At 39.4% G+C, this 27911-nt stretch overlaps 1 protein-coding gene across 3 annotated transcripts in view; it reads right to left on the reverse strand.

Moving 5' to 3' along the window:
• LOC140361954 (CUB and sushi domain-containing protein 3-like) overlaps positions 1 to 27911 on the reverse strand; it is a 408691-nt gene that overhangs the window by 239879 nt on the left and 140901 nt on the right. For all 3 annotated transcript variants that reach the window (XM_072447874.1, XM_072447872.1, XM_072447871.1), the window contains exon 4: positions 22767 to 22964. In XM_072447874.1, coding sequence (XP_072303975.1) covers positions 22767 to 22964 — 198 coding nt within the window. The remainder of the gene's footprint in view (positions 1 to 22766; positions 22965 to 27911) is intronic.

A 27911-nucleotide genomic window follows, 5' to 3' on the forward strand; every position in this document is an offset into this window, starting at 1 on the left:
TATTGCAATGCTACCATCAACCTACCGTTGATGCTACCGTTCAAGGGAGTAAGCAGTAAAGTAAATCTGTGTAGTACTGCAGTAGCAGGTTGAGTTAATTGCATTAATTGTTGTCTATCAATCTCCAGTTTATTTATTGTTGAAAGTTTGCATCTTTGTTTGCCTGTTTTTGTCCAGCTGTACATATTTATGTACAGCTGTATGTTGTATGAACATACAAGAAGGGGTTTTGAACTCCAGTCTTCCGCGTAAAGGGTGAACACCTATCCTACTGAGTAACACTTCCATAACTATAACAACTATTATTTGTTAAATGACTGCCTGTATTTCTAACTATCTTCTGTACTTTTCGGACTTTAAGCAGCTCCTTTTCCCCCTCACTTTGGACCCTACATTTGGCACACTGTAGAAGAAGGCAGAAGTGGACAGTGGTCAGTGTATTTTAATTTTTGTATCTTCAAAATGCTGTTTTGTTACAATCAGACTCATCTAACGTCTAATGGAGAAGTGAATCTACATCCAGCGAAAAGCAATGACACACGCGGAGCGCGGACATGCGATATACGGCGGTCTGCAGTTTAGAACCTGCCGCATTGAAATGACCAGACCTGACCAGCGGGTCAAAAGACAACCACTAAAAGACAAAGTGACTAAAACATAAATAAAATAGTTGCATGCATATTTTCATATTCTTTATAAACTGATCTTAGTCCATTTTAGAACAGTATTGTGTACATTGTGTTCCTTCACTGGTTCTATGTAGCTAAACACAGGTTTAACGGTAGGCAGCAGAATAAAGGTTGGCAAAGCAAAGCAAAGCATGCTTTTACACTGTCAAGTCAAATAAAATACATTTAAAATGTGGGGACAATAAAGTTGAACCTAACCTAATACGTTAGCTGTGAGGACAATATGATGTGCTGAAGATGATGAGACTTGGGTAAACATGCCCACAGTTCTTCTGAATGGTGCTGTAGTGCGTAATTGAGTCCCACTTGACTCTACAGTCTGTGTCTGAGGCAGGATTCCATGTGCTCCAATATTTGAGTGTAGCAATGCTTTAGAGTATGTTTCAAATGACGCAATATCAGCTGACACCGGCAAAAACACATTTCTACCAGTCAGACAACAAAGACGTCAAGAATGACTGACATCTGACAGACATGTTCCCCGACCAATCTTCAGAGTGGTCAAAAGGTATTGGCTCTCTGCAGTGTAGGGAAGGACTCTGACCCTCTGATAGTCAACAGCTGGATCCTTGTGGATGCAAAGATTTCTCTTCAAACGGCCGTGACACAAGATGTGATGACCTTACCTGACAAGTCCTCTTGCTACACCTTTCTTTGAATTATTCAGTTTTTTTCTTGCTATTCAATACATTTATATTGATTGACTGATTGACAGGACCTGAGTCCATGTTACAAATAGTAAATGCTTTGGTTGATGGGTAACAGGCCCTTTCAACATATTCAATAGGCTCTATACTACTATACATAGTATAAGAATAGATTAAAATAAAACAAAAAACAATCATAGCAGAATCCTTTATGGGCAACAGCAACATTTATGCAATAGGTCATTATCAGGCCATATTTACTCTGCGTCAGTCTGTATAATGATGCTGGTCATTGTAAGGTTTGACGTGATGGCACTTTTTTTACCTATATAACTTAGAAGTCCCTGTATATTTACTCCAGAGTGTCAGCGGCCAGTACATTAATACATTTTGAGCAGATTTTAAGATCACGGTTGCTCAGGGATGCTCAATAAAATGGACTAAAATATGGGTTACAAAAGTAAAAATAAATACCACTTACAGAAAATGAATAAATGATGGTTACAGTTTGAAAAATAAGTACCCTTTTAGCTCAACGTGAAAAATTCTAATAAAACAAAACAAAACATTCAATGGTAATGGAATTGATTTATTTTCACTTTATCGTCAACTTCAAGCAACGTTGCCCAATCTTTGATCTGATTAGCCTACAGTTGTGGTCAAAGGTTAACATACAGTTACAAAGAACATAATGTCTTCTAAGTATATTTTTGACCCAGGAGATTTGGTCACTTTTTCTGTTAACCCATAAGTCCTAAAAGAACCATATTTCATGAATGTATTCTGTGACAAAGAAGTATATGTTCCAATCAGTCTATCAGAGAAAAATCTGAGTTATGTTCTTTACAAGTGTATGTAAACTTTTGACCACAACTGTACACGTTGGAGCCCTTTCAGTGACCTCTTTGTGCACACTCTCACCCTCTCAGCTTTGTAATTGCCAGCTTAGACATTGTGCTGGTCAAGAAACAAGTCATGTCTTCACTTTCCCTTCTCTCTTCATAAAATTGCTGCTATATAAATTGGTTTGCTTTCACTTTTTGCTCTCTCGCTGGAGTATTTTTGAAGTCATACCGACCGCTCAAACCGCATACACACAAAGGGTAAGCGGCTGTGGGCAGACTTTTGAATTGCCATTTTAAATGACAATGACACTATAAATCCTGATACACTGACACTACGTTATTCTGTTGAGAAACATTTTAGGCCATTATATGTCCGGCCCTGGGGTCACCAAGCTGCACTGAACACAAATTATGGATGTTTTTTTTCAACAGAAATACAAACAGGGCAAACCTGTAGAGAATAATAAAGAATAGAGAGAGAGGACAGACGGACTGAAAGAGCAACATTCATACATTGCCTGTCAAAAAAAAAGTAAATACAGTAGGTACAAGCCTCCTACCGGGAAACTGCTGCAGGTGATGATCTTTCAGCTGCAAAATGGTATTTAAACTCAACTGATGCACTGAGTGGCTTCTCATTTCTGAAACAACCATGTGGCAAGACAAATCCTGTGGTCATGGAAACAATTCATATGTTGGAAAAGGGTCAAATCATTGGCATCAAGCAGATAAAACATGTAAAGAGAAGCAGAAACTAATCTGCTACAGATCTGAACCCGAGTGAGAGTGTTTGAGTTGGAGAAGGCTTTGTGCAGTCGTCACTCTCTCCCATCATTAATACAAGATCTGTGTGAAAAATAATGCAACACGGGATGGAAATAAATCCTTTAAAATCGCTAAAGCTTATTGAAAGTATGCCACAGTGAATGTGTGCTGTAATAAGACGATCCTACAAAATATGACTGCACGTTCCTCCTTTTTTCTGTGGTGATGTTTTATTTTTTGAACAGGCACAGTAGAAACGCACTCTCTCGCCACTCTTTCCTCATGCCATTTCAACCGGTGTCATCTCTAGCACAGCAGCAAACCTCCTCAACCTTTCCATCTCCTCTACAGTGCCAATAGGTCTGATAAAAAATCTATTGCCGTACCTTTCGGACTTTAAGCTGCTACTTTTTCCCATGCTTTGAACCTTGCGGCCATTACAATGGTGCGTCCAATTTATAGATTTGTATTTATTTTTTAAAGATGTTGCCGTAGGCTTTATTAGACAGGAGAGGACAGGGTGAATTGGGGAATGAGAGAGAGGAAAAGACATGCAGTAAATTGTAGGAATTGGGATACAAACTCACAACACTGCGGCTGGCTGCACATGGAGCCTGGCATACGTGTGCTGTGCCTTAACCACTCCACCACTGGGCAGCACCTAATTTATAGATTTTTGGCTAACGGCCACCGAGGGAACAATCTAGCCGGAAGCGCAAGCATTTGACACACTGTAGAAGAAGACGTCAGTGTCAAGGGGACACATCTAGTTTTGTATATTTTTACGCTTCAAAGCGCAATGTGTTTTATTACAATCAGACTCATATTCATAAAGTTTAATGAGGAAGTGAATCTAGACACGGCAAAACACAAAGACACAGGCGGTGGCCCACGAGTTAAAAGAAAACCTGTAAATATCTCATGTTACAATGCAACATTCATTCAATAAGCACAAGCTCAGGAGCAGATGAACCAGATGTGAAGGCACAGACACAGGTAAATCAACTCACAGAGTTGTTGTTGTTGTTGTTGTTGCGTTGCTTTTAATGGTGGTTGGCAGCTCACAGAGTAATTAAGGACAGAGGGGACATTAGTTTGAAGTAGTAAGTAACTTCAAAATACTGTTTTTTTTTTACAATACAACTCATATTCATTGAGAAATTAGTCCCGTGGCACAGTGGACTGCGGGTGCCCTGCGAGACCCCCGGTTCAAAAGACAACCGGCGTGTGTAAATCTCATGTTATAACGTGGGCACCAGCGGCTTATTGACAGGATCAGCCCATATGTACAATTTCAATTTTTTTCAGACATTTTCATGTCCGCGGCTTTTATTCAAGAGCGCTGTATAGTCCGAAAAGTACGGTACACCTTTTCTCAGTTGCCAATGTTCCTTTTTGACCCTAGTGATTGGGTGTGGCAAGGTCTCATTTAAGTTAGTACTCATTTAAAATCCTATCATTTTGGGGAAATTATCAAAATCGTTCATCATCGCCAAAAATATCAGCATTTCTGGTTTGTAATAAATTGGTATCGGCATTGGATCTTTATTCATAACATGGGGAAGTCAGTCAGTCAGTAAGAAAACTACAACACCCAAAATACAAAAACGCATATCATCAATACTTATTATTAGTTTGAATTATCCTGATGTATTCTTAAGATGAAAGGACATTATCCCTTTTGTCAGACTCACATGAATCCAGGCAGAATCCATTTAAAGATAAAAGACAACATTTGCCAAGTTTAACAATGAAAATAATATCCAAACATTGTACAGAGCTTGAACATAGATTTTCTGTAATTACCAGCTTCTCTGTATTATACTTGACTCTGAATGAAACCGAAGCAACAGAATTAGTAAATCCCTACAAATAGATACAAAGCGACTATTGTGTTCAAACCAGCAAATTAGGAAGTACAGCAGTAACCATGTTTGCGCCCTGCCTCCCATAATAATGATGCATAATATGACTGGTAATGAGTGTCTCTCCCCTCTCCCCCCTGGCTTCCTCAGATCAATATAGCAGACTTGTAGTGACACTCCAAGTACTCTTATCTCTCCTTCACAGACCTGCTCCAGTCCCTTGCCCCACCTCGCATCACCTTCCCTGGGTTTTTCTCTCCTCCTTGTACATGCATGCCCTGCTCCTCATTATATTCTCTTAAGATGGCTGCTACATCTGAAGTTTGTGCAAAGTAAAGGTGGGGAAAAAAAATATGTTCGCAAGTAAAAGTACTAATTGTTTACTTTTAAATAACCATGCAAAGTGGTATTTGTGTCGTACTTATGACCCATTGTATAATAACAATGATTAAAATAACATTATAAAGATAAAAATACAATGAGGGGGAGAAAAAACATGCATTTCCAGATGATTATTCATTCACCTAAAAGACACTAATATAGGCCAGATGTGTTGTGGCAGAGGAGCTGGACTTTTGACTGTCATGGCGTGAAGTTGTCCAGAATCAGGACTATTCTGAAGTTTGGCTCTCACCCGCTCCACAAAGTGCTGGTCAGCTACAAGAGCACAGTCAACAACAGCCTGTTATTGCCACACTGCTCCACTGAGACACAGGAAATCATTCCTGCTTTTGCCATCAAACTGCTGAACTCCGTAATGTTATTTTCTTTGGAGAGTCACCTTGCAATAGTCTGTTTTTAGTGGAGGGGTTTAACAGTTCAAAAGATAGATTTTATTCTTACTGCGATACTGATATTTGAGTTTGGTTGCATTTCTGTAAAAAAAATAAGATACAAATTTGCCTTGAGGATGAATAAAATAATTCTGATTCTGATAGTTAACACGGTATTGGAAGCTGCTTTTGCCTTGAGGTTGCCTAATTAAAGTGGTTTCCAATCTGCACATATTTGCTGCTCCAACCACCTCTGCACTTTTCATTGCTCTGCATAGTAAAAGTTGCAGAAGGGGGAAGAAATCTATAGAAATATATTTTTTACACATATCCACAAGGCTGTTTTAGACATTTTGTAGTTTGCCAAGTGTTAAAATAAAGCTTTATGTTTTTCTTTTAAGGAATTGGTCAGCCAAAACTAAATATTGGCTGATGCTGAAGCTGATACAATAAAAAGTGAGAACGGATATATCTGTCTATGATGATTGATTTATTTTTTTCTTCTTTTTTGTATACTCTGTTTAAAATTGAATCGTAAACCCCGTGACTAAGGAACCATAAGTCCACATACAGTACATGCTCTATATATATTGATTAATAAATGTACGCAAATCCTCAGACAGTGAAGCCACATATTGTACTTGGAGCGACGCAAGTGAGCACAACGCTTACATAATCACAGCCATGAAGCTACATTTCCAGTGGCAGAGGAGCTAATAATACCTCTCTAACACTTGAATCCCTGCTGGAAAAACATGCATACTATCGCATGTCAGTGTCACAACCAAGTGTAGCTACTCTGTACCTTCCCTGCTCTCCATGTTACCTTGTCCCCCCGTGGCAGCCCTGTCTAAACGCTGCAAGTGTGGGTAAAACAAACTGCAAAAGACTGCTCGTGATGATTATGTCTACCACAGGAGTGAGTTTGTTTTCCTCACTGTGTCCTCCCACCGTCTCTACCTGTGTCTCTCCGTCTCACGCACACACATACACACACACACACACACACACCACACACACACACACACACACACACACACACACGCACACACACACACACACACGTCTCTGGGCTGCTCCATGGTCTCATTATTATCTTGCTAATGGTTCCCTGTGGATGTAAAGCTCTGCTGATCCAAGCAGCTGGAGAGGCGCACGCTCCAAACGCGCTCTCACACATATACAATACACGGCAGCAGTGGAGAATGCGGTAATGCAGACCCATATGTTCCCAGCGGTGCACAGAATTTGACACATTTCATAATTTAATATCCCTGCCCTACCTTTTCACCACACATGCAGATCTGCTCTGTCCATACTGCTAATCCTTCCCTCGGAGAGTCTGGTGGAAATTCAATTTTGTATGCACTGATATCCGCAAGTGCAATTACTATAGAAGCCCAAATACAGCCGGCTATTAAATGTTAAAGCTCGACAGGCTGAAGTGGAAGTCCTCGCTGGCCCGGCATGTTTGGAGGGCTTGCTAATAATGGATTTTAAAAATGCATGCTTAATTTAAGTGACTAATTACTTTTTGCTTTTTGAGGACATTTTATTAAAACATTGACAGTGCAACTATATTAGAAAAATGTGAAATCCGTACTAACCCTGTATATCAACTGTACTGTGACGGTATAATAGTCCATGTGCTTAATTGATTTAAAGCATATGTAGTAAGTAAGTAAGTAAGTACATTTTGTTTGTATAGCACCTTTCACAGACAGAAGTCACAAAGTGCATCACAAAACACAGAATAAAACAATACAAACACAAAAAACTTACAGTGAGCAATACATATACAACAATATACAGTAAAATCACTCCGTAAAAACAAAAGCAATTAAAACGCTTGACTAAATAAAAAGGTTTTAAGCTGACCCTTAAAAGCAATAGGTAATAGTAGGTTCAGGTTCAAGTTACTTTAAGTATACCCGCAGGTCGAATAGTTGGCTTCCAAAGATACACTATACAAAAAAACAACAAAACATTTATTGTATGTGAAGGCATTGTTTTAGCACTGTTAAATAAAGATGGGTTTTTGTTCAAGTTTAAGTTTTGAAATGTTTTCCAACCAGTTGAACCATACATAGCCAAAAGTTCCAGCATTGTTCGCTCAGTGTCAGTTGAAGTAGTGTCCCTTGGTTGAGAGGATTGGGTTTAGACAGACAGGGCTGCTGAGTATGAGGCGCCATCTGCAGAGACCACTGATTTACTATAAATAGCCCTACTAAAGTCTGCCTGTATTTAATAAATGTCAGCTAAAGAGGATATTAGGCAACTCGCTTTGAGAAGTGCTCTCTCCACCATTTCATTATGGACTAACAGGTTCTATCAGAGGCTCCGGAAATTTTCGCTCGCTCAAACTGTTTTTTTGTGTCTGGTTTCCAAATGTAGATAAGCTACGCCTTTTTCTGTGACTTGCAACATATTTCCACATATAGAAAATATTTAAGCTTTTTAATTTTTTCAAAGCATAACAATGATTTACAGTGAATAAAATGTGAAAAATGTATAAAACTTCTAAATAATGTAAACATAAAATACAGCTCACGTAGAAAAAAATAAATAAAATGTTATTCCTCTTTTTGATTCATCATGATTTTCAATTCAATTTTTTTTTTCTTCTTTTCAAAAATAAATGTGAAAATTTATAACGCTTTCAAATAATTTAAACATAAAATAGAGCTCACGTAGAAAATAAATAAATAAAATGTTATTCCTCATTTTGATTCATCATGATTTTTTTTCTTCTTTTCAAAAATAAATAAAAACGGCTTTCAGCATTAATTTCATGAACATAGACAGACTATGCTTGCACTGACAGATGATCGGTTGTTTAACTTTCAATAAACCAAAAAAAAACACAGCCCAGCCCTAGTTCTGAGGCGTCTGAAACAATATACAAGTTCACCAACATATTGCCTACATATTAACCACGCTGGGAAGTACACGATTATTTATGGGCATGAAATAATGAGCGTAACTAAAGACCAGATGTTCAACAAATAAAACTATTTAATTAGCATGTGTGTGTCAACAGCTTGGCCATAAAGCACTGAACTAAGTGAGATGCAGAGGTGAAATAGAGCTCTGGAGTGGATTGACATTCTGACAGACCAATGATCTCCTTAAGATAACAACAATATAGCCGTTTGACCTTTGCCTCGCCGTGTTCATTGATTGCTGCGGCTAATTGGAACGGGTCACTCTGCGGGCTGTCCCTTGTTACTCCTAAACATTCACACTCAATGAAGAAGTACCTAATTAGGTGCAGTTAGAGAAAAGTGGGAAATGAGGTGTTGATTATGCCATCTTTAATACAAAGATAACAGTAATTGTGAGTTTAGTTGTACATTGAGAACTTTTCTGAATCGCGTGGGAGGCAACAAGGACACTTCCAAAACTATCTGTGCTAATTAAAAACAATGCTTTTGTCTTATGATAATTATGAATGTTCCCAGTAAATATGAAAGTTATGCGCTCATTCCATAGCTCAATATAACTGGATAAGATTGAGTTTTCTTGTTTACTGCCAACTTAGCTATTTGTCTTCATGCAATATATCATACCATAAACCTCAACTTCTATAACAACAATGACAACAACTATTAAAACTTCTACAACTACCACAACTACAACAATTACTACAACTACTACTACAAATATAGTTAGAGCGACAACTAAAACTACTACAACTGCTACTACACCTACTACTACTGCAACTACAGTTAAATTTAAAACAACCACAACAACAAGAACCACCACCACAACAAAAACCACAGCAACTACATCTAATACAACTACTACTACTACTATTACTACTGCGGCTGCTTACACTTTCTTTAATGGTGGCCCTAAGTGGAGCGGCTGGTCCTGGACCACCTCCGCTCCACCGTGAGCTCAGCCATGGACCCGCTGCAGTATGCATATCGGCCTGGCATCGGAGTGGCGGACGCCATCATCTCCCTGCTGCACCGCTCTCTCTCTCACCTGGAAAAGCCTGGCAGCTCTGTGAGGATTCTGTTCTTCGATCTTTCCAGCGCCTTCAACACCATCCAGCCGCTGCTCCTGAGGGACAAGCTGGAGACTGCTGGTGTGGAGTATGACCTGGCAAAGTGGATCCTGGACTACCTCAGTGGGACCTGCAGTGTGGGGGCACCCCAGGGCACTGTCCTCGCGCCCTTTCTCTTCACCCTTTACACTGCAGACTTCAGACACGACACGGACAGCTGTGTCCTGCAGAAGTTCTCTGATGACTCTGCCATCATCAGACTCATCACGGACGACGATGACGCGGAGTACAGAGGACTGGCGCAGGACTTTGTGGACTGGTGTCAGCGGAACCACCTCCTCATCAACGCGGGGAAGACCAAGGAGATGGTGGTGGATTTCCACAGACGCCACCCCACTGCCCCCTCACCAGTGAACATCCAGGGACGGGACATTGAGAGAGTGGACTCATACAAGTACCTGGGTGTTCATCTGAACCACAAACTGGACTGTACTCATAACACAGACGCACTGTACAGGAAGAGCCAGAGTCGGCTCTACCTCCTGAGGAGACTCAGGTCTTTTGGAGTGACAGGGCCACTCCTGAAGACCTTCTACGACTCTGTGGTGGCACCAGCCCTCCTGTACGGTGTGGCCTGCTGGAGCAGCAGCATCACAGAGAAGGAGAGGAAGAGGCTGGACAGAGTCATCAAGAAGTCCAGCTCCGTCCTGGGCTGTGCTCTGGACTCGGTGCAGGAGGTGGGGAACAGGAGGGTCCTGGCTAGATTCACATCTATGCTGGACCATGAGTGTCACCCCCTGCAGGACACTCTGTCCGCTCTGGAGAGCAGCTTCAGTGAGAGACTGATCCACCCTCGATGTGTGAAGGAAAGGTTCCGTAGGTCTTTCCTTCCTGCTGCTGTCAGACTTTATAACAAAAACTGTTAGTCCTGAACACTCGCAATACTGACCTAACCATGTGCAATTCTGTCATATGTACAATTACTGTTGTGATTCATGTGCAATTACTGTGAAATTCATGTGCAATCTATGTGCTGTCGTGACACATATTCATGTGCAATTACTGTCGTGATCACATGCAATGGTATTTATGTATTTATTTATTTGTCTATGGGAGTTTTTGTTTATAGGAGATCTTCTACTCAAAGTGTTTTTCAGACTTCCTATAAGTGATCTGTTCTTCTCTTCTGTATCTACCTCTGTATCTATCTGCGTTGCACCAATGAAATTTCCCCATGCGGGACAATAAAGGAATCTTATCTTATCTTAACCCTAACCCATGTTATTATTTTCCTGTTATTTATGTTTTTGGGAGGTTTTGATGTGTCTTTTTCATCATTAGAGGAGTACATTTTTCACCATAATATCAACACACACTTAATCTAGTCGTGTTATTTTGTTGTTTCATATGACTATTCAAATAGCCCTGATGCTATTTTTGAGTCTGGATGATCCACAGTCGTCTATAGTATAAGGCCTCCTCTCTCCCTATTTGTGTTTGCGTTATATATGTACAAAATAAATAGTACAAATAGAAAAAAAGATGTATAAACACGTGCAGTATCTTTGAGCGTAGCACAAGGGGAAAAAGTGCTGACTATTTGTTTCTTCAGTCTTCTTTCAGTCATTTCTGAAGGCAGAAAGATTCCGTCACGAGAAAAGACGAGCCCGTGAATCAGTTCTGACGGAGCGTTGTTAATACTGGAACAAAGTCTGACTGCGGATCTGAGGTCACACAGGCTCTGACACGGCCACAGCTTCACATCTGTTAAAGTCAAGTCATAAGTGTGCCCGTTGAATCACCACACAGGAATATACAAAACACACATATCAAAGGCTTTGGCATTAAAGATTGGTACACACATCCACTAAAGACCACATTTATCATTCTTATGAGCTTAGAATGTGCTCTATTCACAACAAGTATTCTAAAGTGATCAGAGTGCTTGATAATTCACCGTCCTGCTACTGTACTGCACATCTAGCTATACACTGCATGCGTATATAATCATTAGTGTTGACGGCTCATTTTTATGTGTGGCTGAGGGCAAAAAAAAACATGCAAAACAACACATTGAAAATCGGCTTAAAACCCGTGAGGAGCCGTCACCTTCACGCACAGAAAATGCAGAAGCCCTATGGACATTGTGAAGGTTTATGAAGCAGAATGCAATTTCCTGACACTAGCACAATGTTAAAAGCCACTATTCAATAAGAATGTGTACATGAGTCTACACCAGCATTTTAACACATTATTATCAGACTTGACTTGAATAAAGCTCATAGTTCAATCGGAAGGAACATTTTTTGTGGCTAAATGAAAACAAAAGAACATCTTAACCTCTTTCCAGGTTCATGAACAACCATTTTCTTGATATACATGTGTCCAATGCTGACACAGTAAAGCGATTTATGAAGCAAATGTGAACTAGCCGAAATGTTCAAGACATCAAGACAAGTTCTCATTTAACTTAAGCTAGTTCTGAATCCTAACTTATTTATGCCATCTACAACATTATTTTCAGAGAGATGGACCATTTTGTCTTCTGAAGAAAAATCCCCACTGCAGTAAAAAGCATAACAGTGAAGCATTATCAGACAATATCTTTTAAATATCCGCTCCAACTATGAATGTCAAATGACTGTGATTAAATATTAAACCCAAATTGTGTTGCATAAATGTAAGATGTATACACAAGGCTTGAGGGGGAACGAGAGTGTCCTGAATTCAACTTTATCAACTAACTTACGCTTACTAAAAAGACTGTATAGTTTCTCTTCTGATAAGTTTGTTTGTCCAGTGCAATATAATGTGAATATTGTTGGGCAAAATAAATTACAACAAAGTAAGTTCAGACATTTCTTTAATTTATTTTAATGTTTTTTTTTTAACCTTGTCTGCCCCATGGGAACTATTTGAAGAATAAATTGCAATCAAGTTAAAGTCACGTTTTACTTTCTTTTGCCTGTTGGGGTATTTTGCTGCACTGGACCCATCTTTCTTTGACACTGGAGATAGATCTTTTAGATGTGTGTCAGGAGTGCCTACAGAATTAGCCCTTACTGAGCATTCCACTGAACAAGAGTTGCCAAGTTTGCTTCTTTATAACGACTTTAGGCCTCTATTTTTGGAAAGTCAAGGCTTTTTGTTTTGTTTGTGCTTTCACCTAAGGCGCTTTTTCATGATACAAATAGATAATTTTTAGCCCTTCAACATAATAATAGACCCAATATTGACTGAAATACATGCTGTTAATGCCAAAGAGTGGTTACTGGTGTAAAATATGCTCTTAAAAATATGTGCATCTTATTAGCGCCCGTTCAAGGGTGTTGCTTATTTTAAGAGCTTATTTCTGTGGGGCTGAGTTTGCTTATTCAGTGTGTTTTTTTAAGGCTTGGTCGCTTGTTCCTCTACAAAAATCTGGCGACCTTGATGCAAATTTCAATCACTGCTCCTCATAACACAGTTTGTGAAACTAATCCAGAAACCTTGTTTTGACAGATCACGGACCACATCACGTGTCTGGAGGGAATTTTGCTGGAAAAAATGTGTCACGATTTTTTTTAACACCATGTCAAGTTGGAGAAACTGTGGCAGCCAGGAGGCAAACCACTATCAAGTGTTTTGGGACTATCTTGTTGCTCAGAAATATTTGACAGGAATTAACAAGGCACTGCAGACTGTTTTTGACATTGCTATCCCTCTCAATTTTGGGTCTCAAAACTCCTGCCTCGGACATAATAAATGGATACCTTTGGAGTTTAAAAAGGCCATCACAGAAATTACACAAACCTCACCAAAGATCAACGACTCGACTGACATCGTAATGGACATTAGACAAATGGAAAACATGATTTATGGATGACCTTTGGACCAAGTAGGACCTTTTTTTAATTTAAATGTGCCATTTCACTTTCTGGTCGTGTTGTGTTCTGTGATGTTCAATGTTTATTCCTTTTTTTTTAGGGAGAAAAGAGGAAAAAGAACAACAAATCGAGAATATTTATCCAAAAAAGAAAAGAAACTCTGCAAATTATGTCTATGTCAAAAATAGTGCAACATGATTTACAAACTGTAATCGCTAAGCATGAGTAAGTTAAAAGAACTCTTACATCATACATTGTGTGCCTAGTGGAAAATGTACAACATATTAGCAAATTAGCCTCATCAACAAGCTGTAAAACTATGATAATTTTGCATATTTTGAAGCTAAGAGTGTTTAATTATGTATAAATGTGAGAAACTGGAATAAACAATGCCATTCATATTGCTAAGTTCTCATCAACCCCCATCCCAATGTGTAATCTAATTTTTTTCCCATAAGGCACAGACTGCAATACATGAATGAAAACAACAAATGTTTTGCCACGTCTCGTCTTCAGGGACATTATTTTGCAATAACAAAATGAGCAATCGCCATTTTTCCACAGCAATTTCAAATGTTTTTCTATCCTGCTGCAGTATTACCAGTATTTGTCCAATCCCCCAAAAATATGCTGCTCAGTCTTATTACTGGAAGAACAAACACAAAATGCACATTCATTTCCACCATGCTACTTGTCACATTTGGTGTGCTTTTGGAGAATCATTAGTTTCTGAATCACCTTACATTCAAGGTCTGCCCTGTTTTTTTAACTTTATATTCCCATATATTTATTTTTTACCTTTTTGTTCTTAATATTAACATAGCAAATAAATCATGATAGAGGTGTTTAATCAAATGGAAAAGAAAGCCCAGTTACTTCACATTGATAACTTAAATGTAATCTACTCAAGTTAGCAGCAGAACCATAAGACCTATTACAAAAACAACTTCAGCAACTACTAATATTACTCAGAGATGGGAAGTCCTCATTTTGCAAGTCTTGAGTAAGTCCCAATCCAAAGTCCAAGTCCTCCATTTTGAATTTCAAGTCCTTTCGAGCCATTGTACAAAACTAAAGAAAAATTTTTGCAATTCATATTTTTTTGGTGAATGGTTGTTTCTCTGAAAAAGTCCAATGTAGAGAAAAAGAAAAAAAAAATTCTGAGAGGAAGCATCCACCGGGCTCCACATCCTTAGTCATTAGCCTAAGTCTACAGCATTGTATCAAGTCTCAAGTCACCAAAATAGTGACTCCATTATAACTCGAATCCAAGTCCCGACTTCTGATATTACAACTATTATTGCTACTACTAAAACTGCTGCAACTACTATTGGGCTACCGCTAAAACAAGGGTATTGCCAGAAAGCCCAAAGAACTACAATTTATACTACTGACAACTATTTCACTGTGGTTGAAACTAAACACATACTGCTGCTGGTAGAAATACAATTGGGACTTCTTTGTACACAAAATGCTACACATGCTCTGGGATGGAGAGTTTGTGACTTTTCAGATAAATAATTCAACATTTACCTTCTAGCTTCAGCATCATGTTATAATGTATTATGTTGAGTGGTTCAGTCCTGGAAACGCAGCCTAAATATATATTTTTTCAGGCTAAATGCACCAAAAACATGTATCAAGGCCATTAGAGGTTACTGGTAACTTTGAGTTGTATTTGGGCGTTGTTTATCTTCCAGTCGCACTTGCACAAACCATGAATATTCATAGGCAGAATCTGTATCCAGGAGATCATGATGAAATGTTCTGCAGGCCAACTCGGCATATGTGCATGTTTTTGGGTGGATTTAAATTTTTTGAATGCTGAAGGATATTTCTGTCTTGTTAATAATGTGCCAAGAAAATGGAAAAAAAAATAGTAGCATTCAGCATGCAGTACAGAGTAGAAATATTAGATTTAAATTAAAAAAAAAGTAATTTGGCTTAAAAATATGTTTCAATGTGCATTATGCAAAAAACTTCACACAGACCTCAAGGAACTGGACCAGCCTCTCCAACCGAAAGACATTCAGATACATTACAAATCCTTCAAATTCTCTTTGGAAAATAAATAATTGCTGCTTTGCTTTTCTTTTCTTTTTTTCTCCCTTTTATTCTTTTTTCATATTTTTTTTTTTTCATTCAGCCAATCACAGTCCACAAGTCACAGAACCCCAGACATCTTTGTTTGTTGAGAAGGTTTTAGTTTCTACACTGAAATATGAACATTTAAAAGGCACACATTTTAAGATTGTTAGAAATTGAACTAGAGGACGTAGTTCAGTCAAAGGAGGACACACATGTACATGCTCCCACCCCCTCCCCCGCCTTGAACTTGATCGAGCTTATGAGAGTAAAACAATACATCCTCGGCACATGAAACCACGTTGGCGTTTGTTTGTCCAAAGAGGACAAATTGTTTTTAGTAATTGTGGAAAGTGCTATTTGAGTAAATGACAATTAGAGGCATAAAAGTACATACGGTAAAGAGAGTGAACTTCACAAAGAACACAGCCATTTGTTTATTCTCAAAAAGATTCAGAAACAGCCTCTGTTTAAATAGCGAACAGCAGTCGGAATCATAGCGATAAATCTAGGATTTAGTTATTTATGTTTTGTTTTTGTTCAATATTTCAAAATGACAATCTATACCTTTGAAAACCCCAGTATAGCATGTGTGCTGTGCTGTCTGAGCGTCGTATTGCTGCACATATTGCACGTGTATACATAATACATTGCATATTTGCCTGGCAGTATTTCTATGGATGCTCATGGGATGAACACAGAGGCAGTGTGCTGATGCAGCAGGCCTCAAATACTGAGGGCATATTTGGAAAAGTGATTGTAAAATAGGCTTTGCTCCATCCATGGCTACGTATGTCAAGTGCAGACATATTAGGTGGATTTCCAGTTTGAGAGCACTAAATGACCAAGTGAACATGTCTGGCCTCTAGTTTCTGTATCCTTTTATCACTGCTCCAGGCAGCATCCTATTAGAGTGGAGCATTCCATTTCCCCAAAAGAAAGGAATGTGACTGAAAGAGCCATTTTCTACAGAGTGTGCTAAAGCAAGCAGAAAAGTAAGTAAATTCGCTTTTCATTTTTCCTCAGAGGGTCTGTCAAACATTAAATTGAGCAGTTTTTGCAAACATACATTACATATCAAATTCCAGGCCATTTTCTGGTTGCAGTCAAAAGGACAGATTGTATAGAGTGAATTGTTCAATCTTACCACAATAACAGTAAATCTAAATAATTGAGATGGGGAAGGACAGATAACCTTACGAGGAGGCGACAGGTGCGAGTAACAGGTGCTTCAAGAAAGAACAAAGGGTAGAAACTGCAATGTGGCCAAGCATTTAACAACTATATTGGCTCCACTTGTGGGGAATTCGGTACATCATGTGGATAACACGCACAACTTTGTGGATAAAGTGAAACATCTCCAACTGGACCCAGATGACCTCATGGTTTCATATGATGTTGTGTCCCTGTTCACCTGCATCCCGACCTCTGATGCAGTAGCAGCAGTGAGGATCAGACTGCAGGAAGACACCACCCTACAGGAAAGGACCAAACTGACACCTGAACACATATGTAAACTGTTGGACATCTGTCTGAACACCACTTACTTTCAATTCCGGGGACAATTTTACAGACAGATTCATGGCTGTGCCATGGGCTCACCCGTCTCTCCCATAGTGGCCAACCTGTACATGGAGCACTTTGAGAAGAAGGCACTGGCCTCATTCTCAGGCATAGCCCCAAAACTGTGGCTTTGCTATGTCGATGATACTTTTGTAAGAATCAAGAAACAAGAGCTGGAAACCTTCTCTGATCACATGAATGCTGTGGACCCACATATCAGGTTTACAAGAGAAGACGCTAAGGAGAATCGCTTGGCCTTTCTTGATTGTTCCACGATCAGAGGAGAGGACGGGAAACTCCAAATAGAAGTATACAGGAAACCTACACACACGGACCAGTATCTGCTCTTTGGTTCCAACCACCCACTGCAGCACAAGCTGGGTGTGATCAGAACCTTACAACACAGAGCTCAAGGTGTGCCCACCAGCTCAGAGGGCAAGAAGAAAGAGGAAAAACATGTCCGAAATGCCCTCTCAGCCTGTGGTTACCCCGCTTGGGCTCTCAACAGAGTGAAGAGAACCAAGAAGCAGGACAAAAGGGAAACTGAACAGAGAAGGAAGGGTGTTTCTATCCCTTATGTGTCTGGCCTGTCGGAAAAACTGCAGAGAATTTTTAGACAACACGAAGTCCCTGTTTATTTTAAACCAGGAAACACTTTAAGACAAAAACTGGTTCACCCAAAGGACAAGTTGCCGACTCAAAAACAGAGCAATGTAGTTTATTCGATCCAATGCAGTGAAGAAAGCTGTAAAGAACGGTACATAGGTGAGACAAAACAGCCTCTACACAAGAGGCTCTATCAGCACAGAAGAAATACTAGTTCAGGACCACAGAGTGCCGTGCATCTCCATCTTGAAGCCTCTAATCACTCGTTTGAAGACGGTGAGGTGAAGGTTTTAAGCAGGGAGAAGAGATGGTTTGAAAGAGGAGTCAAGGAAGCTATTTTTGTTAAAAAAGAAAGACCTTCTTTAAACAGAAATGGAGGGCTAAGATTCAATCTTCCTGGTATCTATAATGGTATACTGAACCCCTGGAAAGGTAGAGGACCAGGACCAGGACATTTAAATGCTAATCAGGTACTCAGGGTGGTTGAGCCAGGGTCTCACAAAGACAAAGAGGTTTCTAATAGCCCATTAAGATTCTGAATAGGAATAGGGGGGAGTTTCTGTTGAAACAAACAACTCCTTCTACTTCAGGAAGGCTCCGCCAAATGGGCGGGTCTTACCACAGAACAGTATTAATATCGGAGTTCTCGATCTAAATTCTGTTATTGACAATGACTCTTGGATGAGAGTCGAAACGTCTATTTTTTCAAACTGAGTCCAGATGACTACAACTGAAGCTTTTTCTACTATGGAACACGCCTGGATGAATGAGGGATTACACCGACAATGTGAAAGAAGGACACAAACTGTTTATTTCAGTCCATAATGATATACCAGTGTATTTTGTCTGGTCCGAAATCTATAATAAAGAATAGCTCAGCCTGTAATTATAGCTACCCTACAGTGTGCTTTAGGTGTTTACTGATTTATTTTCCAGGAACATATGATGTCACACTACTCCCTGTTAGTCAGACCACTTTTGATGATTGATTACTTTATTCAATATCCTGAGATAAGAGGCGATTTAACAACTGTGTAAATGCCAACATGTTAACGTAAATGGCAGGAGCGCGGTACCAATAAAGAGATGTACTCAGGTAATTCTATTACACAACCTCGTTCAAGACAGAAAAAGGGTTAACTTAGCTCTATATGAAAAATAAAAAAAATATGGATACAGATATAAAAATACAGATACAGATATAACCCTTTCTATCATAAAAAATGCATAAAACAGCCCTGTATTTTAAGTTATTACCATTCAAATAGGACCACAATTGAAATCCTACTCACAGATCACTGGTTTCAGAGATTACCAAAGTAAGTTGTCGCTTAAACCTTCCCTTTCAACTGTATTAAATTCAAGTTGAACATTTTATACCATCTTCACTGTAGCATTTCTGGCATTTGCCCAGAGTTTTCGGTGTTGCAAGCCAAGCTGTGTGCCTGGGAGCTGCGGTGGACATATTAGTAGCTTAGCTCCTCTTAGCCTCACTGACAGAGTGACAGAGACATTGCTAATCCAGCACTGACAAGTTGCCCTTCTGCCTGCTCCCTTCTTTCTTCCCTTCCTGTTTCTCTTCTCTCCATCTTTCCTGGAACAAAATTACAGTTCAGCTCAGAGTCAGATGCATTCTGCAGCAGCTCAGGACATATGGTGAGGTGATGGAGTATAAGTAATTTGACAAATAAGCACACCACTCTTCCATAAAGAACAACACTACTTTATAATTAAATCACTGAGTCAATTTTTTAACAACCTTTAATAGAGCTCAAAGTAAGATTTATCGTTGTACATTTCTTTATTGGATTGGTAATTAATAAAACAATAGTGTTGTGTCTTTCTTGCGCAAATCTTTTGCTCTTATGATATGGACAGATAACACTTAACCACTAAATGTTGTAACGTTTACTCAAAGAGCTCATCTATTTTAAATATATTGACATCCAGCTGACTTTCATGTGTGTCAACACAACGGGTGACAAGTGTTGAAGCTTGAGACCCGAGTTTCCTAACTAGTGCGAGCGATCAAGTGCATTTTTCAACTCGAAAAAACATGAGGACCACTCAGATTTTTGCATCTATAGACTGTAAATACTGTATTGGCTTTGTACTGTACTGGCTTTGTAAATTAAATTGTCTACTTTGTTTTGTTCTTTCATCAACAATGATACACACATAATTTGATTCTTTTCAGAATTCAACTGTGTTCCAGTGGATCAAAACCAGAATGTCAGCTTTTTATACCATCCAAATATTCTTAAAACCGCAAAAAACTAGGCAACCACTCAATGAAAAATAAAAGATAATCAGGGAGATAAATGCTTGAATGAAAGAAAAACATTCTATTCTGAGACATTTTAGCACTCCTCACAGATACGATACCAGTTCCAGTGAGCTGTGAAAAACCCGTGTGCGTCGGAATATAATAGATCCATGGACAGAAGACTCAGCTGGGGTCAGGGCGTGTGTCATATTAGCATTCAATGAGTAAGAACAGGGGAGATGGGAATGCTGAAAAAGACATGAAGCCATAATGACCTTTTCTTCACTATGCAAGTATCACAGATAATAGCACCAGGAGGAAATGGACTTAAGGCTTATTTCTCAGATCCAACAAAAGCTGGTACAGTTGTGCATCTTATATTGAAGCCATAAAATAATAATGATAAATATGATAATCTAAATCTTCAATTACTTCTATGTGAGTGTTTTACAGATGCAAAATAATTCAACTTTGGACTGGGTCCAGCGTTAGTTCCTCAGTTAGAAGACAGTATATTCAGAAGTATATTGATGTTTGAAGGTGTGAGTGCATGTGAGTGTGAATGGGCAAATGGTTCCATGATGTAAAGTGGTTTTGACAGCTCAATGCAGACAGAAAATTTAGAGATTTAAATATGACAATTCACCTTTATTTTTAGTTATTAATTTCCTCTAATGACATTATTTCCTGCTATTGAATTTCTTCAGCATAACAGACAAAAAACACATTTCCCCCACATTCCACCACCGCTCACAGTGTCTTGGCGCACAGTTAGTTTCCATCGGACCATTAGCATGTACGCTGCTGACACTGTGTGCTGCTCTTCAGTATACAGGAGATTCTGCACTGTTCCTTATCCCTGCATGCCAAAATGGGCACTGGCAAAGGGCAGGTGATATGGAGATTTATATGGAAGAATAATTCTGATTTCTGTAGACCTAGTTCTACAGAATAATGATATACCAATTTCACAATATTTGATTTATGTATGTATTCTTTATTTAACCAGCAAAGTCCCACTGAGACTTGGAATCTCATTTTCAGGTGAGTCCTGGAAAACCTACATATTTTACTAGTAGTTGAAAACCCTAATATACAGTACATACAGATGGGGAGAACATGCAAACTCCGCACAGAGGGCACCACATCGCCCGGGAGTCTAACCCAGGACCTTCTTGCTGCCATGTTACACTTGAAAGCAAACTGGTAATCTTATGATTAAAGGGCATATTCTTTTGATTTCAACAATCAGCAGATGTCAATGTCACAATGTCAATCATCACCACAATTGTTTTATCAATGATTTGGAGTAACATCTTCATACCATGGCATCGGTTTAATCCAATATTTATGAAGCTGCAGTGACCTCTAGTCTCTCGCTCTAAAACCTACAAATCAAGATAGAAATCTGGGGGTAATAATGGACTCAGACTTGAACTTTAACCGCCACGTCAAATCAATAACATAAGCAGATTTTTAGCATTAAATAACATTGCTAAAATCAAATGTATAGTGTCAAAACCAGACTTGGAGAGACTTATCCATGCATTTGTCTCCAGTTGATTAGACTACTGTAAAGGTAGGTTTACTACAAATGGAGAATCTGCAATACAGTTTTATGGAGCTAAAATTTGGAACAGGCTTCTACTCTGGCAATGTTCAAATCCAAGCTCAAAACAGTTTTGTTTAGCTGTGCATATGACTGAAATGACTTAATTTTTGCTCTTCTTTTTTATGTCTTAAACTGTTTTGTGATTTCTGTATTTTAATGCATTTCTTCCTGTTGTGTGAAGCACTTTGAATGTGTGCCCTGTGTACGAATTGTGCTCTACAAATAAACTTGCCTTGCCTTTTTTCTTCGCCTTAAGGCCGCACGTGGTTGGATCATCTTTCACTATTGAGACTACTGTAATTAATATGTGCCTGTCAGAGCTGATAGAGTGCACACAGTGGACTTGCATACGCTCTCATGGTATGGGAGATGTCATTAAGAATACAAGTAGAGCTCAGTGTGTACAGTAAATCCTCAAGTGTGTCTCACTAAACAGTAGTGAGCCCGCCGACCATCACCACCTACCCGGCGCTCTAAAAATAAGCTACTCCAATGCTGCGCGTTTGCCATTTCTCCCACACAGACTTTAAGTAAAGGGTTGGGAATAGGAACACTGTGCAAATGTAAACTATTGGTGTCACACTTCGACCGCCTGACACACATGGGCACACACACCCCCCGACATACACACACAAACACACACACGTCTCTCTGTCTTTCTGTCTCCAGCAAAAAAAAATTGCATTTTGAGTTTGCAAAGTTAAAGAAGAAGTAAGTGATAAATCATGTCTTTGTGTGTAACTATGGGCTGTTTGTGGTGACTTATTGTTAAATTGGGCATGAATTAGTTAGATATTTCTTAATGTTTAATGTGGCATCAGGTTCGGGACTGGAACACACACACAAACAGTTTGGAAAGTTTTAATTATACCATACTATTTATTGAAGGGAAAGAGCAATAATAAAGGCTGTATATTTTGCTCAAGATCCAGTTTTCATCAACAAATTGTGAAATTCCACCATGTACCATATTATTTGATGTACCTCAATACAGCCAATTTTCTCCGAGTACTTCAGTGCTCCAAAGGGGAAGTAAAGCAAAAGTTTTATTCGTTGGTAGATTTTTATACTTACTTATCCTTTAATTCACAACATGTTTTATTGCCGCATCGCAACGAAAGAACGACTCAATCACATGCCATGCAAACACGTCCACAGATTTAATCACATACCTCGACAAATGGGGGCAGGGAAGTCCCACACCGCAGTGTTGCCAGCGTTTGTGATGCACGTTAGCGTAGCATGGCCGTCCAAAACGTAACCTGGTACGCAGCTGTAGTGCACACGACTGCCCACGGCAAACTTGCCACCGCCGCTCAGCACGGCTTTGGGTGGCACACCAGGGTTACCGCACGAAGAGCTCTGAAGTTCTGCACAAAAGAAAACAGAAAAGTACAATGGTGAGGTTGTACCTTAAATAAGTTTAATTAAACATTTCCCTGGACGTAGATGTCATCCAATAAATTAATAGACGTTGTTCTTGCTCAGCAATGCATACAGTTAAGTGCCAGAAAGAGTCCCAGGCTTAACCTTCTGGCTGCAATAACAATAGTTTCATGATCATTCAAGGCCTTATTATTAATGAAGTTTGGCAATACAAGGCTTACAGTGTTTGGACAAGGTTTGGAGAAAGTAATACATTAGGTTTTGTCAAATCTCTGGACTCCTTTGACTCCTTGGTGCGACTAACAACCAAAATGACCAGGTCCAAGATGAGTGAACTTTAATTTGTGCGTGTGTGTGTGTGTGTGTGTGTGTGTGTGTGTTTCAGCAGAGGGAAAACTATTCAAGTGAATTTGTCTTGACAAGATAAAAAGAAATAGATTTTTACATCAAATAACAATAATATGTTAACATTTATTCCTCCTGTGCTTTGATTTATTAAACCTCGCCTGTACTTAAACCACGTCGTAAATTTTGCCAAAGCAAGCAGAATCCCACATAGGAAGCAGTGCATCTCATATGTGCAGCAGTCAATAGAAATCCAACACCAGCAAACAGAGGAGAGGCAATTCAAGTGCTTTATAGTTAATAAGACTATCCCCCCTGGACACATCTGCCATTCTGTGCGACTTATGGACGTGTGTTCCATGTTAACATCTGTGTCCACAAAACACAGCCACACACAACAGCCACACACAACAGCCACACACCACAGCCACGCACAACAGCCACGCACAACAGCCACGCACAACAGCCACGCACAACAGCCACGCACAACAGCCACGCACAACAGCCACGCACAACAGCCACGCACAACAGCCATGCACAACAGCCACGCACAACAGCCACGCACAACAGCCACACACCACAGCCACACACAACAGCCACACACCACAGCCACGCACAACAGCCACACACAACAGCCACACACCACAGCCACGCACCACAGCCACACACAACAGCCACACACCACAGCCACGCACCACAGCCACACACAACAGCCACACACCACAGCCACACACCACAGCCACACACCACAGCCACACACCACAGCCACGCACCACAGCCACGCACAACAGCCACACACAACAGCCACGCACCACAGCCACACACCACAGCCACACACCACAGCCACATCAGGCACTGAATGGAAGGCTTTAACAGGCCATAAACCAGGAAGTAGATGGGTGAACAGGGACCAACTGCAGTCTTATTGTTTGAACTTGATTGATACGGGGAGGAAACTGCTTGGACAGATAGAGAGTTAGGGGGAAAAGGAAAAACAAATGCACTGAGGTTAATGTTGGGGGAGTTGGACAGGATGACAGTTGGCATTATAGTCTCTAGATACATGGTTTTATGAATTAAAGGAGTGATAAACACCAGAAAGCAAATAATGGCAATCTTCTATAACGCCAACAATTTGTGGGGTCTAAAGTGCCTTTTTCACTGTGGCTGAGGGAATCGGACTTTGGGTAATTTCCCAGACTATGAGGGTTCTTTCAGTGCTGATTTTACAAGGGATGCAAGCGGTTTTGCATTGGGTACACCAGTGTCCCCAATGTAGGGTTGTCAAAAGTATTCAAAAATCTGACATTAAATCAATTTTGACCAGAACTACTAATAAGCCCGCAATGTTAAATAAAGAATTTAGAATCATTTTAGGATGAAAATGTCTATTGTACACAACCATGACCTAAGATATAGCATTTTAATTATCATTGGGGTATTGAAATCAGTATCAATAATCGAGTACATGCCTTGGTATTGAAATTGATTAATAAAGTATTGTCAAGGCCTTAGCTGGGCAGGCAAATCATAAACCTGGCTGTAGCTGAAGCTGCTGTAAACCAGGGCTTGAACATGGACAAACTAAGCCTAACCCGCAACTAAACTGGTAATACATCAGGATCAAAGCAATACTATAAAGAAAAAAGAAAAAAAACAGCAATAGAAATGACTCCTCTTTATAAAAAATGAGAAAAGCAAATGCGGTGCTCAAGTATGAAAACGCAGTCTGAAAATCCCTGCTTTGGGTTCACTGTGCTCCAAAATGAGAGACCAAGATGACTTCTTTCTTCCAAATGTCACTGGGAACTTTTGAAAATCGTTCACAAACTTTGGAATTATACTTCAAATTAAAAGCTTAAATGCACTCCCAAAGGCAATCTTTTCCCTTCTGATGGCAGGACTGTGCAATGATTATTCACCACGCTGCCGGCAGTAAAGAAGATTTGATGTTGGCAATATGAAGCGTCTAGATGATTCTAATATTGGTAAGTCTGATTGATCCATTTATTTAGACAATGGCTTTTATGACTTCCATTACAAAAGCTTAACTACATTTGGCCAACTGTATTTTTCTAGTTTGACTTTATCCACAGGACAAGGAGGACAAAGAGGAAAATCTCATTCTCGTGTCAATGAACTGTGTAGTAAATGACCTGCAGAGAATTGGAAAATGAAAACCAATATTTTCTTGCCTGTATTAGTAAGATAAAATACACAAAAGTATGAATTATCTGCTCAATCATAGACCATTTTAATTGTAGCCCTATGGGAGTTTAACAAGATTTATTGCATTTTTTAATCTCAATGAATTAAACATCTTGATCTGTAATACCATAGTCCAAAAGCGTTTTATAATGGTGGCACATTATTTCAGAACATACAAGTATTATGTCTATCTAAACTGCCTTTCGTGGTTATGACCATAAATTAAGAAATGATTAAACAATGATCAATTGTCTGTTACATAGGATTACAAGAAAAAAAGTCCGGGTCCAGTATGGCATAATGATTACATTTAGAAGTGGGCAATATATCAACATTGAGACAACTCAATTAATACTTTTTTTTACAATTAAACATTTATGTTGTTTTTATATGTCTGAATATCATTGTTAAGTTTCACAATATTGTTCTTGTGTATACAATGATTCATGGACTGGCTCCACCTCCTCGTCCATCTTAAAGATAGTGAAGGCACATGAGCCCAAAGCAGAGGTGTTTGTGATATTCTGTCAGAAAAAACTACTTTTGGGAAGATGGGCTTCTCTGTGAGGGCAGCTCACACCTGGAACACTGTCCCAGCCAATATTAGGAACATCGTAACACTTAGAACCTTCTCTTGGTCAGTGCAGCTTTGGCTCCTGGACAATCAAATCTGCAGAATGTCAGAATGTGTAGTTTTGGAAACTAGCCTTTATAACCTGGTATATTTATATACTGGTATATGTGATCATGTTGATTGATATGCACTGTCCCATTAAAAATAAAACATGAAAACATGTTAATATCGCCGAACTCTAGTTAACAATACTAGTCAAAAAATAATTACATTTTCCCCAAGTTGTTCCACCCTGTAGTGTCCAGGGTGTAACACTCTTACGTATCCAACACCTATTTTTGATCTATTTTCATCATTTTTGTCAGTACAACTACAACAAAACCAGAAGAAGAAAAGGCCAAATTGTCCATTTCTTAAGTTCTGTTTTAGCACCAGAATGTTTATCCCATTAACTCTTGGTGCATGGTCCACTGATGTATGAGCTGAACCTACTCACAGTGTGGCTGATAGGGCACTGAACTGCAAACACCCGTACCCTTAGTGCGACCACACGGACCTGCCAAAATCAATAGGTCCTCAGGTCATCGCACTGGGCCAAATCCGTCACCCAATCAGAAAGCAGCACAGCGGGTCGTCATGGTGATGGATGACCCCAGGTTCAAGTGTGTGTTTGTGTGTGTGTGTGTTAAAAGTGCGTTGGATGGCTTCTTGTCCATGTGCACCTGGCTGTAGCTGTGTGGAGATAAGGAGGAGCAGGATTGGAGGGGTCTATCTGGGTCTTTAGCAAAACGATTTTCTCCTCTCATTCAAAGACTGCTCAGGATCCACACAATTCCAAGCCACTGGCACTAACAAAAAAAACCTAAAACCAGTGCACACAACCCTGCACTGTGGTCCCCAATTACAAGAACTCTCCCAAGATATTGTAGAGAGTAAGCCTTGATATGATTGAAAAAAGTTCCTAGAAACTAGAACACCCTTTTCTATATTTCTTTAGCAGTTTGTTTATGGCAAAGAAAATGTTGGCAAGGCTGCTGCCAGTCCAAACTGATAAGACAAACTCCAACAGGAGAGTTGGCTAGAGTAAATTCAATAGACCACACCATCAAATGTGTTTATACTTGCTTTGCTTGATTCACTAGAAGCAGAATGTATTGTGTTTCTTTTGAAATACAATGATCTTAAGAAGGTGAGATTAGGGCTGTGCAAATAGTGAATTTTGAATTGAGTTCGATATTATATTATTACTTCATTGTTAATTATCTGCTTGGGACTTTTTAATCGAGAGGTTCACAGACAACTGTATGTCAGTAAAAGCATGTGTTTTGAAGCAGAGTTTTTTTTTAGGAGGAATACATTAAACCATTTTTGTTTTAAATTTAAATAACTCCAATCCGGTTTTGTTTGTGTTTAGGAAAGTGATTTTTAAAGCCATAGGACAAAAAAACGAATGTTTATTGTGTGATATTGTCCAGTGAAATATGCAGACATACTGTGACATACAGTCACGTTTTATCCTCCTTTTGTTACACACTCACTTTTATCACTTGTGCACACGCTCTCTAATCTACTTCAACTTTGATTACCCGACACCGCCCTGCCCAATCCTGCTCTGCCCAATCCCACTTATATACAGCCCCTTCTACCCATTCTTTTCACAACCATTTCCTGCCCTCTGAGCTTTATGGTGAACATCACACAGTTTCATTACACAAGTTTATTCAGTAGCCCGCGGCAACGCCATACTACTTTCCATGGTTTATAGCAGCAAGCTTCACTCTTTATTTCTTCTCTCTTCCCTCCA

Source organism: Eucyclogobius newberryi, unplaced genomic scaffold (genome assembly GCF_026437365.1).
Source record: "Eucyclogobius newberryi isolate DKJ021-1_F unplaced genomic scaffold, fEucNew1.0.hap1 SCAF_16, whole genome shotgun sequence".
Classification (NCBI taxonomy): domain Eukaryota; kingdom Metazoa; phylum Chordata; class Actinopteri; order Gobiiformes; family Gobiidae; genus Eucyclogobius; species Eucyclogobius newberryi.